The following is a 20,069-nucleotide window of genomic DNA, read 5'->3' as shown; positions in this document are numbered from 1 at the left end:
CAACACCACCAGTTACCATTATCACCTCCACTGGAGAAAGAGCTGGAAAATAAGGCTTTGGTTAGCACAAAAAGTTAAGAAGACAGAAGCCAAAATCCTGGTTTCTATAAAGCAACTGTTCACTATTCTGCTCCTAGATATATTTTTAAAGAAAAATATCACTACACTCCACATCACTTAAAAACTGCATCTATGCCAGGTTTTCCCACAATGAGCAACATATGACACTACTCAGATTTAAATAGCTATCTTTTTTAGGTGGGAGGGAGGTTCAGGATGGGGAACACATGTACATCCATGGCTGATTCATGTGAATATATGGCAAAAAACCACCACAATATTGTAAAGTAATTAGCCTCCAATTAAAATAAATAAATTTTAAAAATAAACAAATGGCTATCTTTTTTAATTTTCTAGAAACCTCACTTTTACAAAGTCTTCAAAAATTGCCAAGAGGCATTTTAAAAGTTTTGCACTAGTCTTAGAAAATCAACTATGATGATTCTGGCCCCAAACAGTAGAAAGTTATATTTTCATAATCTCTTCAGTGTAGTAAGTTTTTTTAAATAGGAACCAAAAATAGAAAAAAAAAAAAAGTTGGGGTTTTTTTTGTTTTTGTTTTTTTGAGGCTGACTTTTTTTTTCCAGCTATGCTGGGATAGGGTTGTAGCATGCAGGTTTAGTTGCCCCATGGTCCATGGGATCTTAGTTCCCCAGCTAGGGATCAAACTCACATCCCCAGCATTAGAATCCAGATTCTCAACCACTAGACCACCAGGGACATCCCACTGATTGGTTTATTTTTAAATTTAAACTCTGAGCATCAAGCAAGGTTAAAAGGCATATTTACAAACAGTGAAATTTACAGCAAATATTATCAAAGTTTAATAGCCTTAATAAATAAAAAGTTTACATAAATTAGAGAATTCTTCAACAGAAAAACAGGTATGCTATCTATAGAAGGAATACAGATGTGATTTATAAAAGAAATAAGATGAGAAATTAAGATCAAATTCACTAATAAACAAACAGTAGAGTTATATGCCATTTTTGACCTACCAAATAACAACTTTTTTAAAGGTTGAGAGCCAATATAAAGGTCAACAGGGAAAGTCATACTTATGTGTGGAATTGTGGCTCAGCTGGCAAAGAATCCGCCTGCAATGCAGGAGACTTGGGTTCAGTCCCTGGGTTAGGAAGATTCCCTGGAGAAGGGAAAGGCTACCCACTCCAGTACTCTGGCCTGGAGAATTCCATGGACTGTATATTCCATGGGGTCGAAAAGAGTCAGACACAATGGTGTGACTTTCACTTTCAACACTAGAGAAAGATAATGTATATTTCAAATGCTTCAAAAATATTAAACACTTTCAACTCAACAACTTTACTTCTTAGAATTTATCCTAAGGCAAAAAAGCTTTATAAAGATGTAAAAATGAGTGGTAGTCACTGAGTGAGCAAGAAAGCAGAAAGAACTTAAATGTCAAACAGTAGAGGTCAGCTCAATAAATCATGGGATCTTAAAAAACTTGGCTGATGAAGACTATTGATATGAAATAACATTAATTATACATTGTTAGGTAAGAGGAAAAAAGTAAACAACAATACAATAATGGACCCATATTTGAAAAAACAATAATGAATTGTTCATATGGGTTAAAACTCAAGCAGAAAAAAAATTTATCAAAATGTTAACAGTAATTCTCATGCATGTTGATATTACAGGTAGGCTTTTGTGTTTTCTTTGCCAATCTTTATTTTATACATTTTTCTGCAATCAACATGTACAACTTACATAAAAATTGTTGTAGTAATAACATGCTGAAAATTGTTAAGCATTTTTCTCCTTTTCAAGAACATTAATACACTAGTTCTTTTTCTCCTTATCATGGAAGAAAGGACCATGGATTCCCATTAATGGAAAAAGATGTGGCTTGCCAGCACCCTGAGGGACACTTTCAGTGGGATGATTACAGCTGCTATGACAACAAGGGGAGGATGTGATGTCACATAATGATCCAGTGACTGCAACATCCCTGTCCCAATGCAGCGCTCTCACTGCCAGCTGGAAATCCAGCAGAGACCTCATTAAGAGCATCTGTTCAGTAATTACTACAAGTTTCCCCTCATCATGCATCCAACTCTGAAGACAGCCCTACCACAGAACTCCCAACTCCAGATTCGCAGACAGGCTAATCTCCCCCTTCTGTAGAGCTCAGACTGTCAGCCACCAGAGATCCTGGGTCGAGTGTTGGCACAGTCAGTGAAGGCAACTTCAATCAGCAGGGACCAGGAGGGAAGAAGCCGTCAGAGAACTTTTCATTGAAGCAGACATAAAGTCTCAAGGTGTTCAACTAAGGGACTTTTTACTGCATCTCCCTAGAATATTTAAATATTATCATTACCATTAGAAAAACCTACATCTCTAACCCATAGAAAGGAAGAGCAAATAGCAGTGATTACACAGCAACCCAGATAATCAAGTGTAATATGAAAATGCATAATGAATTCTTCCACAATAAATATGAAATCCCAAGACCCTGTTCACACTGTGCCTTGCACAGAGTAGTGGCAAACTGCTATAATGGAAAGAGCTAGACAGACCAGGTTTCAAGTTCCAGCCCTGTTACTTAATCTCCCAAGCCTAAGTTTCTTCATCTGTAAACTGAGAATGCATGCTCAATCACTACAGTCGTTTCCAACTCTGTGACCCTATACGACCCTATAGCCCACCAGGCTCCTCTGTCCATGCGATTCTCCAGGCAAGAATACTGGAACGGCTTGCCCTGCCCCCCTCCAGGGGATCTTCCTGACCCAGGGATCAAACCCACGTCTCCTACGACTCCTGTATTGTTGACAGATTCTTTACTGTTGAGCCACCAGGGAAGCCCAAACTGAGAATAATAATTAGTAAAAGGAGTTGTTGAAATATATGATGACCTAAATGGGGAGGAAATCCAAAAAAAGGTAGGATATACATATACATATACAAATGGCTGATTCACTTTGCTGTACAGTAGAAACTAACATAATGTAAAGCAACCACACTCCAATAAAAATTAATTTAAAAAAAAAAAAAAAACAAGAATGGAACTGGAGGAATCAACTTGCCTGACTTCAGGCTCTACTACAAAGCCACAGTCATCAAAACAGTATGGTACTGGCACAAAGACAGACATATAGATCAATGGAACAAAATAGAAAGCCCAGAGATAAATCCACACACATATGGACACCTTATCTTTGATAAAGGAGGCAAGAATATACAATGGAGTAAAGACAATCTCTTTAACAAGTGGTGCTGGGAAAACTGGTCAACCACTTGTAAAAGAATGAAACTAGATCACTTTCTGACACCGCACACAAAAATAAACTCAAAATGGATTAAAGATCTAAATGTAAGACCAGAAACTATAAAACTCCTAGAGGAGAATATAGGCAAAACACTCTCAGACATAAATCACAGCAGGATCCTCTATGATCCACCTCCCAGAATTCTGGAAATAAAAGCAAAAATAAACAAATGGGATCTAATTAAAATTAAAAGCTTCTGCACAACAAAGGAAAATATACACAAGGTGAAAAGACAGCCTTCTGAATGGGAGAAAATAATAGCAAATGAAGCAACTGACAAACAACTAATCTCAAAAATATACAAGCAACTTATGCAGCTCAATTCCAGAAAAATAAACGACCCAATCAAAAAATGGGCCAAAGATCTAAATAGACATTTCTCCAAAGAAGACATACGGATGGCTAACAAACACATGAAAAGATGCTCAACATCACTCATTATCAGAGAAATGCAAATCAAAACCACAATGAGGTACCACTTCACACCAGTCAGAATGGCTGCGATCCAAAAATCTGCAAGCAATAAATGCTGGAGAGGGTGTGGAGAAAAGGGAACCCTCCTACACTGTTGGTGGGAATGCAAACTAGTACAGCCACTATGGAGAACAGTGTGGAGATTCCTTAAAAAATTGCAAATAGAACTACCTTATGACCCAGCAATCCCACTGCTGGGTATACACACCGAGGAAACCAGAATTGAAAGAGACACATGTACCCCAATGTTCATCGCAGCACTGTTTATAATAGCCAGGACATGGAAACAACCTAGATGTCCATCCACAGATGAATGGATAAGAAAGCTGTGGTACATGTACACAATGGAGTATTACTCAGCCGTTAAAAAGAATTCATTTGAATCAGTTCTGACGAGATGGATGAAACTGGAGCCGATTATACAGAGTGAAGTAAGCCAGAAAGAAAAACACCAATACAGTATACTAACACATATATATGGAATTTAGAAAGATGGCAATGACGACCCTCTATGCAAGACAGGAAAAAAGACACAGCTGTGTATAACGGACTTTTGGACTCAGAGAGAGAGGGAGAGGGCGGGATGATTTGGGAGAATGGCATTCTATCATGTATACTATCATGTAAGAATTGAATCGCCAATCTATGTCTGACGCAGGATACAGCATGCTTGGGGCTGGTGCATGGGGATGACCCACAGAGATGTTATGGGGAGGGAGGTGGGAGGGGGTTTCATGTTTGGGAACACATGTAAGAATTAAAGATTTTGAAATTAAAAAAATAAAAAATTAAAATTAAAAAAAAAAATAAAAAATAAAAACAAAATCTTTTCTTGGATTTGGGGGAGGGGAAAAAGATTAAATATAAAGCTCTGAGCCTAGTGTGTGGTACTGAAAAAAAAGCTAGTTCCCCTAAAAAAAAAATGTTCACAGAAAACTAAATGGATAGATCAATGAAGTAATTGGTCTTGACTGAACCAATGTCAAAGTCTCCTCAAGGGCCTCTCTCTGGCCAGTCCTACTGCTAAACCATTCACTGTGTGCACGCATGCTCCGTCGCTAATTACAAGCACATATTATGTTGTTCTTACACATGCATTTTCTCTGCCTACAGTTTTCCCAAGAATTCTCCCTTGCTCATCCCATCCTGAACTTCATCCAGTTCAGTGATTCCCAAGCAAAGAGACACATCAGAGTTACTTAGACAGCTTTCTGAAAATGCACATTCCCTGACCCCACTCCATTATTATAGAATCAGAATCTCTAAAGCATGGGGCCCAGAAATCTTTAACAAGCTCCTCATTTGATTCACATGCAGCCAGCCCTGCCCCTGTAACATATGAAAACCAGGTAGCTAATTCCTACTTCTATAAAGCTTGGTTTAAGGACTCTGCTGCATTGCTGGTGGGATTGTAAAATGGTGCAATTGGAAGACAGTTTGGCAGTTCCTCAAAAGTTAAATATTAACTTATCACACAACCCAGAAATTCCACTCGTAGAAATCGACCCAAGAAAATGATGACAGGAGGCTCCATGGTAAAGAATCCACCTGCTGATGCAGGAGACATGGGTTTGATCCTTAATCCGGGAAGATCCCTCATACCGCGGAACAACTGAGCCCGTGCACCACAACTATTGAGCCTGTGCTCTAGAACCTGGGAGCGGAAGCTGCTGGAGCCGGCGCGCTCTAGAGCCTGTGCGTCTCAAGAGAAGCCACCACAATGAGAAGCCCGTGCACCACCTCCAGAGAGTAGCCCCCTGCTCTCTGCAACTAGAGAGCCTGCGCAGCAACGAAGACCCAGAGCAGCCAAAAATAAGTTACGTTTTTAAAATAATAATATTTATAAAAAATAAAATGTCCCAAATGGACTGGCACACTTAAAAGAAGAGGACTCTACACTTCCAGTGCAGGGGATGTGGGTCCGATCCCTTGTCAGGGAACTAAGATCGCACTGCAGCCAAAAAATTTTAATTCTTTCATTTTTAAAAAATAAAACTGGATGAATCCAAGGGAGGGGGAGGGAAAAGGAGGACAAGATAAGACAGGCACCTAGCCAATGTCTGTAAGAGAGTGAAGGAAGGAAGGAGTGGCTTTCTTTTGAAATAAACTCTAAGGAACATTCTAATCCTAAAACCTTCAGATCCAGTTGCCTCCCCCATTCAAGGTCATAAACCCTCTCATTTGGGAGGCTAAGAGGAGATGCTGGATTTCCCAAAAGTGCTTTGAATTTTTACCAAAGGCCTGTCCCCATATAAGAAGGCCCTTCCTCTGCCATCTCCCACGTCTGGCTGCCTCACACACAACCATGTTAGCTTCAGATTCCCAGGGCAAGTGTCTGTTTCCTCAGACTTTTGGACTCAGTGGGAGAAGGCGAGGGTGGGATAATTTGCAAGAATAGCATTGAAACAAGTACATTACGATATGTAAAATAGATGGCCAGTTCGAAGCCAGTGCTCTGGGACAACCCAGAGGGATGGGGTGGGGAGGGAGGAGGGAGAGGGGTTCAGGATGTGGGGGGAACACGTGTATACCTGTGGCATGCATTCGTACTGATGTATGGTAAAAACCATCACAATATTATAAAGTAATTATCTTCCAATTAAAATAAATTAATTACTTTTTTTTTAAGTGTTTCATCATCAGAAAATGGGAAATTAAATGAGCTAGTGCCTTGAAAGCCCTTAGAACAGTGCCTGGCAAATAGCAAATGTTCAGTTACACACAGAGAGAGAATCAATGCATGTGGGTGTGTATGTTTATATATAAAATACATTTGTGTATAACTGGTGAGGCAGCATTGCCAAAACAGGTCATGTTGCGAGGTGCTCCAATAAGATTCACCTGGCTTGTGTCCAGATTGTATCCAGATTGGAGAAGCCAAGCACAGGGCCAAAGAGGGCCTAGGCACTAAGAGAGGGCAAGAGCTGAGTAATTTTAAATGTTCATGCATACCAATAAGTTTTAAAATGGAGATAAGTCAACATGGATGATCCCATTTAGATAAAAAACTGCTATAGAATACCATGCAAATTTAAGAGAAAGAAAATATGGAAGCAGATTCACCTAAATATTAACAGAGGTCATCTCTGAATAATGAGTTTTTCTTTCCTGAGTTCCCAAAATGAATACAGATCATTTTTATGGGCAAATGAAATTAATTATCCTATCTTCATTTTGTTAAAAAAAAAAATGAATTAAGTAACTAGGAAAATGAAGAAAACCTTCAGCCCCTAAGGACAATCTGTCTCTCTGACAGCCTGGAAGTTTGTCTGGTTTGTTCCAAAGTCAGAAGGAATACTTGGCAGGGTATAGGAAGGCCCAGATACAGAGGAGGAATGGCATATATATGGCAGTGGCCCGCTATGACACAGCAGTAGCCCCGGTCAACAAACACTCACACTGATCTGCCCCAGGATAAACAGCCTGTGCTTTGGTGAACACAAATCTGATCATGTCACTTCTGCTTAAAACTATTAGTTGCCTTCCACTGCTCTTGGGAAAAAGATCAAACCCTTCAGGTGGCCCCCAAGAACCTCTGCCCACCTCTCGGGCCTCTTCTTCACCCCTATTCTTCCTCTGCTCCATCTGCATGCCTCCCCACCTCCTTCTTCCACCTGCCGCATCAGGGGAGTCCATCCCCAGACCAGGCTCCACCCCAATGCCCCAGACTAGGCTCCATGCCATTTTCAGGCACGTGCACAGCACCCAGGCCACTCCATCAAAGCACAGCTATACCACTAACATCTGTGGGCTCCGTTGGGCCCACAGTTTGACTCACATTATATCCCTAATGCCTAACACAATCGCTGGCATGTGGAGGGCACCTAATAAAGGCCAACCTTTGAATGATTACCATTCACGGGCAGGCAGGGACACGGTGAAGTGTAAGCCCAGGGAAAAGCAAAGACCAACCACAAAAGGCCTGTGAGCCTTACTAGGGAATGTAGGTTTCATCCTGCAAGTGATGGGAGCTACCAGACGGTTTTAAACTGGAGGGCAGCAGGATTAGCTGTGTCTTCCAACTGCAAGAATCTAACTGCCATGTTGAGAGGAGTTTAGAATGGAGACAAATTGGGGAGATGGGGCGACCACTTGGAAACTCTGCAATAGACTAAGTGAGAGAAGAGAGGGGTCTGATCTAAGGTAGAGGAGACGAAGGGGAAAATATGAATTGGAAAGAGTTTGGAGAAGGAAATCTACAGGACCTGATGACTAATCAGCTGTGGGGACACAGGAAAAGGAATCTAAGATGGTTCCCAGATTTCCGCTTCAGATGCCAGAGCTTTCCAAAATGCAGAAATTGGATTTGGGTCATTGTTCTAACTTTGACTTCTTGAAGCCCCAGCTTGTCCACCTGTAAAAAGAAGCTGTTCATAGTTTCCCTGCAGGGTTACTGGTAGACTCAAATGAGCTGATGTTTGGGAAAATGCTTCACAGATTGTAAAACATTATTATTATTATTATTATCATCATTATCATCATCATTAGGGCAACCGATTACAAAACAACTGCATAATCATCCCCAGAAAACAGCCTTCTTGGAATAGTCACCAAGACCAGGCTTACGGTCTTACACAACTGGCCTGATTTCTGTATCTTTTAAACAGTATTCCCTGTCTTAAACAGTTAGCCTCATGAATGACCTGATGAGGAAAGAAGAAAAGGCATCTTGTTGAAAAGCTGAGTTCCCCGGGGCCCTGAAGACAGCTGGGATCTGGTCCCAGTCAGAGTCCTGCTGGTTCCCTCTTTAAGAGATGCTGGATTCCCCTTCAATAGTTACTGACTTGACAAATTTCAAAAATCTAAAGGAATTTTCAATGGTTAAAGAAAGATGAGTCACTAGACACAATGAGCCTTTCTTGGAAATCGTAAGCTAATGACTTTAAAATAGAAATCTATCCACTTTCCCCACTCGCTGCCTAAATCCCATGTGTTCATTTGGGATACTTGGGCCCAGGAGTCAGAGTAAATCAAAACCAGCTCCCTCTGGGGACCTTTCAGAGAGATAAAGTTTCCAAAGGGCTGGAGGGTTCTCATACCTTGTATCACAATGAACATCTAACCCAGTCAAAATGCCTTCAGGTATGGCACGAGCCGAGGAAGGAGAATAGAGAAGGAAAAGGAATCAAGATTTATAAGAACCTGGGATGGTCTCATTACTGGGCCAGCAGTTTACAAATGGCATAATCAAATACAGATACTATTATTCCTACTTTACAAGATTCAGAAAGGTGAACAGTGTGGCCAAATATCTCTTCCCTGGTGAACATCAGAGTTCAGCAATTCAACTTCTGGTTTGTGCAGAAATAAAGAAGGAATATTCTTTCAACCTTATACAACACAATAATTCTTTGAGATGACCTCCAACAGTCAAGATGTCTGATGAATAAAATATGTAATTCAGCAAATCCAGCATAACACTTTAACATCCCCAAAAAAAAATTCTAATAAAAAAAAAAAAACAGGAAAGACACTGAACCTGAGCTCTAAAGACCTGCATTGAAATCCTCACCAGTAACTGCTCTACCTATATAATCTTATTTATAAAAGCTGAATCAGGCCACCTTAAACGCCCCTTCTTAAAGGCTAAACAAATGCCTGCGGTTAGTAGTGATGCAAGTCCAGCAGAGCTGATCCTTCTCTTTCTTCTCCAAGCCCCAGGAATCACACCTGACCCACTCTACACCGTTATCAAGAAGAGAAAAAGCACCGTTGTCTGGAGAATCAGAGAGAAAAGTCAGGAACCAGCTAATCAATTAAAATTATTTCTTTTCCGAGGAGCAAACATTGGCAGCAGTGTCTATGGACTAATACTCATGGATGGAGTCTTGAGTAGTTTGGACCTTTGTCCACAAGACAAGTAAAAACCAACTTCCAGCAGCTCTGCTTCCAAGTGCCCCCACAGGGACCCTGCGGGAAGGCCTGGTTCTCAGGCCAAGCCCCCGCCACACTCCGGAGCCTGCTGGCCAACAGCACAGGAAGTGCCAGCCACTTTCCCCAGAGCAGCTGGCACCAATTACCCAAACCCAGCTGGAAACACTCAGCTGGGTTGAGGCGGGCGCTCCAGATGCCCGGCCTGATCGGAAATCCTACACTCAAACAAAGGCAGCCTTGCAGCCGCGCCAGCACGCAACACAGTGGCTGGTCGGGGGCTGGGGGAGGCAGCCAGAGGGCAGGCTGGGGCCCTCCAGCCAGGGAAGCAGCTGTGGGTCTGGGAGACTTGCCTGTTCCCCGACTTCAGAGCCTCTCCATTATCACAACCAACAGCTACCAATTACTGGGCACCCAGAGCGTGCTGAGTTCTTCTGGTCCTCATTCTACTGAACTCCCCCAACAACACAGCAAAGAAGTAACTGTTATCCGCATTTACACGAGGGACCCGAGGCTCACAAAGACAATGATCTTTCCCACCATCACAGAGACAGGAAGTGCCAGGACTGGGTCAAGAGCCCAGGTCTTCTGCATTACTTTCCTTGCTGCAAAACATCCTGGCCTAGGAAAGTAAACTACATAAAAATGGCCTGGCAATGAGAGGCTCACTTTGCAAAGCCATCACAGGTGACACATTGAGTCCTAAGAGACGGTCAGCTGGTTAAGAAGATGGGAACATTTGTAGGTCCACCATGGATTTGAGAACACCTATATAGTACTGGGACTCTAACACCCAAGAAACACACAAAAGTCAATGCCTTTTGGCAGGAAACAGCAATGTTGAACGACAGAAAGCAGAAGATCAAGCCCATCCTATGGCTCTTCAAGGAACAGCATAAATAGGTGTTGATCAAGAAGGTCTCAGAGACAGTTATTACTATCCTCATGTTAATTATATATTATGGAAATGTATTATTATTACTATATGTAGGAGTACATGCTTCCCCAGTAGCTCAGTGGTAAAGAATAAACCTGCAATGCAGGAGGCACAGGAGACGTGGGCTCAATCCCCAGGTCAGCAAGATCCCCTGGAACAAGGCATGGCAACCCACTCCAGTATGCTTGTCAGGAAAATCCCACAGACAGAGGAGTCTGGTGGGCTACAGTCCATAGGGTCACAAAGAGTCAGACACGACTGAAGCATCTGCGCAGCAGCAGAGCAATATGTAGCAATGAATATTACAATAATAATAATATGGAAATACGTCATAACAAACATTTACATAGAATTTACTATGCACCCGGTGTTGTTCAGAGCGCTTGATTACATTAACTCATTTAATCTTCCAACACCCTAGGAGATGAGTAACATAACCATCTCCATTTACAGAATGGTTAAGTAACTTGTCCAAGATCACAACAATCACATAGCTAATAAACTGTGAAGCCAAAATTCAAACCAAGGTAGTCAAGCTCCATAGTCCATACTCTTAACCTCTACACACACTGCCTCTCAACTACAACAAACATTTATTAAGCAGGATCCATGCTAGGTCCTTCCACTACTATTATCTATGATCACATTTATTGTTCATCACAAACAAATGTAGTAATATGAATCGAAGCCACGAAGGTTTCATATCACAAAAGAATGGAGCTAACCTTGCAGGCAAGCAGCAACACTTGGAAATCTCCATGCACACTGCCATTTCTCACTGGGATCTGACATCACAGAGGTGAAATGTCTGAAAGACCCAAGCAGCTACACATTGACTTACCCTTGGTGAGAGCTCAGTAGTTATCAGACTTCACTGTGAGTACACTGAATTATCATACAAAGTTGGATACACAAAATCCAGTCTACTTACTTCAATAATAACTTCAACTGTTTGCTAGTCTTACATTCTACTTGCCTCTGTGCTGCTCTGAACTCTACAAATTTCTTTCACTAGAAGTCTGAAAGTGCCTCACTTAGCCTACCCCTGCACTTTCCAGCTTTGGGAAAGCTACAGTGGCCTTCAGGACTCAAAGCTCACCACCTTTCTGGAGTGGCAAGAACCATGGAGAATTTTGTACCCAACCAGTTCACTTACAGATGGAGAAACTACTTCCCTCGTTAAGTGACTTGCCCAGGATTAAAGAGCAAGTTAGGAAGAACCTAACCAAAGCTTTCAGTTCTGAGTCTGGTATGTGTTTCCCACTAACACTGTGCATGTTTTCCTCTGTGGTTCCCCTGGCCCTTCTACAGTGCTTAACTCGGTGCTATATTCAGCAAATGTTTATTCTCTCTCAATAAAAATAGTGCTATAGACTGTGTCCCCTCAAAATTCATATGTTATGACCTAACCCCCACTGTAATGGTATTAGGTGGTGGGGCCTTTGGCAGGTAATTTGGTCATGAGGGTGGAGCCTCATAAATTGGATTAGTGCCCTTATGAAAGAGATCCCAGAGAGCTCCCTCACCCCTTGTGCCATGTGAGGGCACAATAAGAAGACAGCCCCCTGTGAACCAGGAAGCAGGTCCTCACCAGACGCCAAATATGCTGGTGTCTTCTCAGCCTCCAGAGCTGTGAGAAATACATTTCTGCTAAGCCACCCAACCTACGGTCTTCTGTTCTGGTATCCAGAATAAGATAATGCCTAGGAGCTCTGCTTACATTATCTCATTTAATTGCCCAATCCAGCAACCCCAATAAATAGATACTATTTATTATGTCTGTTTCACAGTTTAGGACACTAATCTTTAGCCATTTGATGCCACCTCTCCAAGATCACGACGAAACATGAGGTTCAGAATCTGAACCCCCAGTATCCAACTCCAGAGGCTGTTATATTCTGAACTCTATTAGGTCCAATTTTACCATCCTGGTCCCCTTTACCTTTTCCAATTCCCAAGTCAAGCTCAGAAGCTCATTCCTGCAGTGATGTTCCCCCCACTACCCCCAATGTCCCCATGGCCCCAGGTGGACTGTGCCCACTGTTCTGCTAAGTTCATGGAGGCTTGATAGACATGCCTGGGGCATTAGGTGGCCCCGGGAGGTGCACCAGTCCATGGGAGGGCAGGAGGTGCCCAGTACCCACATTATTCTTGTTCCCATCTGGCGTCAGGGGCCAAGGTGTGGGCTTCCTGGTGACCATTCCCAGGCCAGCACACAGCAGTACTGACTCACCCCTAAGTCTGCCCCAGACATACTTACGAACCCTCAGGATCACACCACTAACCCTCACCTACTCGCAGCCAGAGCCAATTCTAGTCACAGTATAACCTCTAAGGGAGGGAAGGGTTGCTGAGCAAGCATGCAATGTGACAGCAGGAACTATGCGTGGAACTTTATTCCCCTGGCAGGGTTCACCCAGGAGGAAGGTTCACCCCAGCCCCGTTGACTCTGAGAAGGAAACTGAGGCTCAGTGAAGCTAACTGACTTGCTTGGCCGGCACAGTAAATCTTCGTGTGACTCCAATGCCCAGGGTTTCCTGCTACAAACACCCCTTCTCAGACAACACACATCCCTAACGTCATGCGCTCCAATTGCTGGCTGCCAATAAGACTCCACGGTGAGAGCCTCATTTCTCACACTTCCTTTGTTGAAGCGCAAGCACTGTGCAGAGGGACACACAAGCTCTAATCAGTACTGTCTTCCCTCATAATAAGAAGCTGTCTAATGACATTGAAGGGTTAACAAACAACTTTTTCGCATGTAACTTCACTTGATCCTCACCACAGCCTGGTAACTAAGGATCACCCTCTGCATTTTACACAGGAAGGACTGTGGCTCAGATGCAGAGGGGGAATCAGGAGGGGAGGGGAGAGTCAGAGCGGAAACTGCAGTCCCAGTGTGCATGAGCCCTCAGTCCAAATGCCCCCTTCCCCTGGCTCTGTTTGAGTCTTTCCCAGGGATGTGAGGAGGAGGGGGAGAGAATTAGGGCAATGGGTGCTGGGAGGCGGTGGCAGGACAGTTTGCCTTGGATACTAATTCAGTTCCTTGCAAACCACCAGCACCCCCAACAATGCCCAGAGGTTGCTGCAAGCCAAACTAACGGGCAGACAAGACACAGAACGCTTAGACCAGTCTGAGGCCCTGTGCACCAAGGCCAGGAGCCTCTACGCCCGGGCTGGAAAGGGGCCACACCCCCAGTTCATGCAGACCAATATCCCAGCCTCAGCCATGCACAGAGCCCCGCCCACCCAGAACCCTTGTGAAAGATGCCCCCGCCAGCAGACCTCCCCACTTAGTGGGGGTTCCCAGCACCCAGCAGTCCCAGGTGGGACAGGGAACCCTCACACCCTGCCCCTTGGGCCTCTGACTGCTGTCTAGGGGCCCCTTGTTTTTCCTCCTCTGAGACAACCCCGCAGAGAGAAACACAGGGGCAAGGGAGCCCGTGGCAGTTGCTATAGGCAACACATCCCTCTGTTAGTAACACCTCACAGGCCTAGAATTTTCCACAACACCACCAGGTTCATTTGTGGAGGAAGCAGCTTCTTGTCCACACACCCCATCAACTTCACATCCTCCTGGCCCATAGCTTCACCCACTTCCTTCTGACACCCTAGAGGTCATCACCTTGAGGAGAAGAGAAAATGAGGGCCCCCCAAGACCCATTTTCTCATCCAGAAACTGAGAGGTGAGGAGCACCGAGAGGGATCAAAAGAGTCCCCCTCAGGTAGTTAAAAGAAAAAAGTGCTTTTGCTTTCTGCAGGCATACTTCACCTTGGAAGGAAAAGTGTGTGTTTGGGGCAGCCTCATGGAGAAAGTAAGAATCTGCAAATCCACTTAATACAAACCCAAACAGATATCCAAATCCCAGGAGACAAAGAAAGTTCTTCTGGAAAACAGTAATAGAGCAACTCTCCCCATAACCGTTTATCTCATATTCAAATACTAGTTCATAAACACAGTCAAATTATACTTGAACTTCTCCACATGGCCTTCAATTAATCTTAACTGTTATAATTACTGGCTACACTCGTAACTGGGGCTTCTCAGGTGGCTCAGTGATAGAGAATCCGCCTGCCAATGCAGGAGTTGCAGTTAGATTCCTGGGTCAGGAAGATGCCCCGAAGAAAGAAATGGCAAGCCACTGCAGTATTCTTACCTGGGAAATCCCATGGACAGAAGAGCCTGGCAGGCTACAATCCATGGGGTCGCAAAGAGAGGGACACAGCTTAGTAACTAAACAAGAACAATCCTAACTACAATGGTCTCCTAGGAATGCGACCCTCAAATCATGAAGGCTCTACGACAGTCAGTGCTTTCTGGATGTGGCACGTGTTCAAGCCCATGGTCTTGTTTTCAAAACCTCTTGACCACAGGGATCGAACCCAAGTCTCCTGCGTCTCTAGCACTGCAGGCAGAATCTTTACCATCTGAGCCACCACGGAACCCCTCTTAACCCAAAAACTTCCACTTAAAAGAGAGAAGTTCCATCAGGAGCCCTCCAAGGAAACTTGAATCTTGGCCTTGCCACGGTGGGGGCTCACACACCCCTCTTCTGCAGAATCCCAAGACCCCTGTTGGCCTCATAAGCCAGGGGTAACAATCTCTTGAATCTGAGAGAAAATCTCTTGAATTGCCAGGACTGTAACATAAATTCCTTTAGTAAAGTTCTTTGACCTGGAAATTTTGCATAATTAACAGACTGGAAGAGAAGGTGATTCCTGATGACAGAATGTCGGACACCTGAGAAAAAAAGTGATCTGGGTTCTGGGATTTCTTCAGGATTCTTTCCTCACATAGTTAGAGGGGGACTGTCCACCTACTCCATCCTGCTGGAACCATGGGAGAAGCTGGAGACCATGAGTGCAGGCTACAAGATATCTGTGCATCCACAAACCAAGTCCTAAATGCCACATGCCGAAATTGCAGGAATATGAAGCCCCCTGCTTAGAAGAAAATGTCACGTAACATACAGGACAGACAGCACTTGCAAATCACACACAGAGACACATGTACATGGTGTGTATATAATGCATATTATCGGTACGTATTAATTATCACATGATTGAAGTGAAGTGAAGTCACTCAGTCGTGTCTGACTCTTTGCGACCCCATGGACTGTAGCCTACCAGGCTCCTCCCTCCATGGGATTCTCCAGGCAAGAATACTAGAGTGGATTGCCATTTCCTTCTCCAGGGGATCTTCCCGACCCAGGGATCGAACCCGGGTCTCCAGCATTCCAGGCAGATGCTTTAACCTCTGAGCCACCAGGGAAGCCCATCACATGATTAATATATAGTTATTACATAATATATTGTACAATTAATATGTAGTAGCTATAATTATATATTATGTACATTTGATACATTGATTATATGTATAATTAACATGTATTACATACATTAAAAGTACAGCTGACTCTTGAACAACTAGGGTTAGTTGAAAATTTGTGCCATAACTAATCCTATATGTGATTCTTCCAAAGCCCCAATTCCACATCCTCAGATTCAACCAGCTGCAGATTGTATATACTGTAGCATTTACTATAGAAAAAAAATTATTGTATAAGTGGACCTGCGCAATTCAAACCCACATTGTTTAAGAATCAACTGTGCTTGAAAATTAAAAATAAATGATGAAACTCCCCCAGAGGAAAAACATACAGGCAAAGGACATAAAATGTAAAGAAGTGAAATAACATGTGGAAGTAAGATACTACCTTCCACCTCCCAAACAAACAACTCTTGAAAAATTACCACTACTCATGAGAGTGTGTGAGCACCTGATACATGGCTGGTGGGAGTGTGAGTTGGTATTTCCAGAGGGTATTTAATAATATGCTTTAAAATCCCTAAAAATATACATAGTCTTAGACCACGCAATTGTACTTCTAGAAATTTATTCTCAAAAGTGTTAATGGATGTGCTCAAAGATTTAGTCTTTTTTCATTGTCTATTATGGTAAAAAGTAAAAGCAACCTACATAGCCAACAATGAAAGTTTTTTAAATAAAAACAAATATAGAGTATGAAACAAAGCTACTATGATATTAAGTACCATTACCAAACATTATGATTGCTGTTAAAAAATTGTATATATTTAAAAATACTGGAAGTATATACAACAAATATTAATAATGTTTAGTGGTGGGTGATTTTTTTTTCTTTCTTTTTGATTATCTGTATTTGCTTCAATGTCTATATTGGCCTAAAACTTCTAATATGTATCTGTCAGCATTTAAAAGCTTTTATTTTGTAAAATGTTATGTATGAAGACATCATATCACCTCAAGAGTATGAATTCCTTGAATCCTAGGTTCTAGGTCTGATTTATCTTCATCAACTCCCCATGATATTAGCTTAAGGTATTAAATAATCACAATTACCATTTATTGAATGTTTGCCATGTGGCAGGCATTCTATTAAATTGTTTTTTAATACAGTAAAATTCAATAAAAATTTGTTGAAGGGGGGAGGGAAGGAGGAGGGCAGATGGAAAGGAATGAATGAATAAATGCCCAAAGATCTGAAACAAGCTGGCAGCTCTCTCACCAGGAAGTGACCTGCTCATTTTTGAGGTCCCATCTGACCAGCAGACCACACCAATGAGCTAGACCATCTCCTCTAGTGAGAATGGGAGCAGAAAGGGAGTAGATGTTAGGCAGAGGACAGCCACACTATAAACTTGAGTTTTAGAAGCCACAGTTTTTGAAAGATTTCACAGGGAACTGCCAGGTAAAACTTAAAAAATCATTTTTGGAAGCTTTCTAACTAGATTCACAAAAACTAGAATTAACACAGCCTTTTGATTAATCACTTTGGACCTTGGCAACCTTTAATTCATTCCTACAAAAACTCCAAGCACTCACTATTAGAGGGTGAAAAACAGGCACAATCTCTTTCTTAAGGAACCTGCAGTGTAAGAGGAGGACAAGGAATAGTTGCTGAAATGCTGGTCCAAGGCTAGGTGTGAGCCCTCGCACAGGACTAGGAGGCCAAGATGAGTGCAGGAGTTCCTTCTCATGGGGAAGAAAACCAGAGGAGGAGGTAAGTGAGAGTTGGAATAGGCAAGATTTCTCAGTGCAGACTTGGGGAAATGCTATTCCTGACTGAGGGGACAGCCTGAGCAAAGGCTCCGAGGGGTGGGATGGGGGCCGGGGCAAGCCACCATGAGTGTGTGGAAGAAACAGATCTGCCATGACAACTGAGGCAAGAAAGGCAAGTTCAAGCCAGAACGGAGAGACTTGGGAAGCAGGTAAAGGCACTCAGACTGAATTCTGGTAGTAATGCATCCAGCCCCTGCCCCCTAAATCTTGGGCCACTCCATTAGAAGAAGCAAAGTGGCCCAGATCCTTTCCAATAGCCTCTTCTTGCCCCTGACAAATTCCTGCTACACTTCCAAAAAGCACCTTAATATACCCTTCACTTTCAAAGGCTCCAACGAGAAGCTCAGATTTATAGCCACACCGCCCTGAGCATACACAGAAGTAGAAAAGCTGAAGCAGCTCCTTGACACCTAGCTGTGCCCTGCTGGTCTCCCAATCTCTGACATCCTGGAGAGGAAGCCTCCCTGGCTTAGCCCATCTCCTGGGAAAATGAGGAGATAATCCTTGGACCAGTTGATCCAAAACAGTACAGCATGGAACCGGTAGTAAAAGCACCAAGAACTGATTTCCTTAAATTCAGCTTCTGGAGAGTCAGCCCTGTGGTCCTGCTTCCTCTAAGGACCATGGAGACACCTCCAGGCCCCTCTTAGTAAAAGGTTTGGGAAGGGAGCCACTGGGAATCCAGAGGACATGAGACAGATGTTTCTCAGATGTTTTAGTAGCATGATACATCCCACCCGCCCTGCCTTCTTCTGACTCTCTCTGTCTCTTTTTTGCCGTATCTTCCCTGTCTTCCTTCCTACCTCCTTCCTCTCTCTCTCTCTCTCTCTCTCTCTCTCTCTCTCTCTCTCTCTCTCTCTCTCTCTCTCTCTCTCCCTCTCTCTCTCTCTCCTTCTGTTCCTTTCTCTCCTTATTTCAACTTTTGTGAAACCTACTCTTCAATCTCTTTCTCTGAATCTATCTCTATGTGTCTCTCTCAGAGTCAGCTCATCTCTGTTTCCATCACCTCCTTCTCCGCATCTCTGACGTTCTGTCGGCCTCTCTGACTTCGTATTTCTGAACTGGTGTCTAGGTGTGTCTACTAATGTATCTGTCCGGATGCCTCTTGTCGTTCGGTCTCTCCTATCTGTGTGTCTTTCTGCGTCTCTTACTGTCTGTCGTGCACGTCTTTGTGTCGCTCTCTCTCCCCGTACCTTTCCATCTCTCTGCCTCCAGCCAGTGCCTCTATCCCTCCTCTCCGAGCTTGCGTTACTAAAATCGCAGCGAGGAAATGGAGCAGTTCAGAAAGGTGTGACCCTAAAAACCAGCTTAAGCGGGATGCCGGCTTAGAGCGGCGGGAGGGGCACCGCGGGGACAGCCCCGGACACACGCGACTTTCCGGCACTGTCGCCGCTCCCCGGGTCTCCCGCTTGGCGAGCGCCTCGCGACCCTGCCCCACTCCGACCACCCACCTCCCTGGCTCAGAAGGAGCCTCGCCACCGCCCGGGAAGCCGGAAGTAGGGCAGAGGGCGGAAAGTTCTCACCGATGGTGAAGCTGTAGCCATCGATGCTGAAAGTGGCGCTCCGGCATTTTTTGAAGCCCTCTTTCTTGTTGCTGGCGTCCGTCATGGCTCGGCCAGCGGCGTCCCGAGGTCCCCAGCGGAGGGGCGCGCACCCCGGCGCCGGCGCCCCGCTTTCAGCCGCGTCCCCTACCCGGGCGCGCGGCGCGCTGTCCCCGCCGGTCCGCCGCTCGCTGAGAGCGGAGCGCGCCGGCTGCTGGCACCGCGAGCGCGAAGTCGACTAACGCACTAGGCGCACGGCGGAGCCAGCGAGCCTCGCAAATGCCCCATCTCCAGTGCCAGGTTCCAGATACCACGAGAGGAGTGCGAACAAAGGGAGTCGACGCGCACCCGCGCGCGTGGATACGGGCTGGTGGGTGGGTGGGTACCGAAATCCCTGTCTTTGCCACCTTCTCCCTGGAAGCCAGCGCGCTCCAGGCACGTCTGTTTTCTTTCTCAGCTTCGGCTTCCCCTCTCTGGAGGCTGGTGGGATTTGGGGACTCAAGGGAATGGCTAAGATGTGGCGTCGTACTTCGTTTGGATGTTTTCTCTGGCAGGCAAGAGAGCTCCCAAAAAACACATCAACAGATGGAAAAGCAAACATCCAAGCCTGTCAGATGCTGCCAAAGTTTGCTCCAAACAAGGAAGTCGGGGAAATCGCCACGCCCACTTCCTCCCAGCAGCTGTCCCCTGAACTAGCCTGGAACCCTGATAAGATTACTTCTCGGCAGTCCCGGGCCAGGAGATAATTATCAAAGTAACCCATATTGGTGGCTAAGCGCTTTCATGCAGAG

The 20,069-nt window shown here is 44.2% G+C and overlaps 1 protein-coding gene across 1 annotated transcript in view; it reads right to left on the bottom strand.

The window, feature by feature from the left end:
- Positions 1-19,345, bottom strand: part of PDE1C (phosphodiesterase 1C) — a 539,914-nt gene extending 520,569 nt beyond the window's left edge. The window contains exon 1 of the mRNA XM_068972561.1: positions 19,261-19,345. Within this exon, the coding sequence (XP_068828662.1) occupies positions 19,261-19,345 (85 nt within the window). The remainder of the gene's footprint in view (positions 1-19,260) is intronic.
- Between the last annotated feature and the right edge of the window lie 724 nt (positions 19,346-20,069).

Source organism: Capricornis sumatraensis, chromosome 5 (genome assembly GCF_032405125.1).
Source record: "Capricornis sumatraensis isolate serow.1 chromosome 5, serow.2, whole genome shotgun sequence".
In the NCBI taxonomy this organism is placed as follows: Eukaryota; Metazoa; Chordata; class Mammalia; order Artiodactyla; family Bovidae; genus Capricornis; species Capricornis sumatraensis.
The sequence above is the reverse complement of the archived record's forward strand: the minus strand, read 5'-3'. Positions and strand labels throughout refer to the sequence as shown.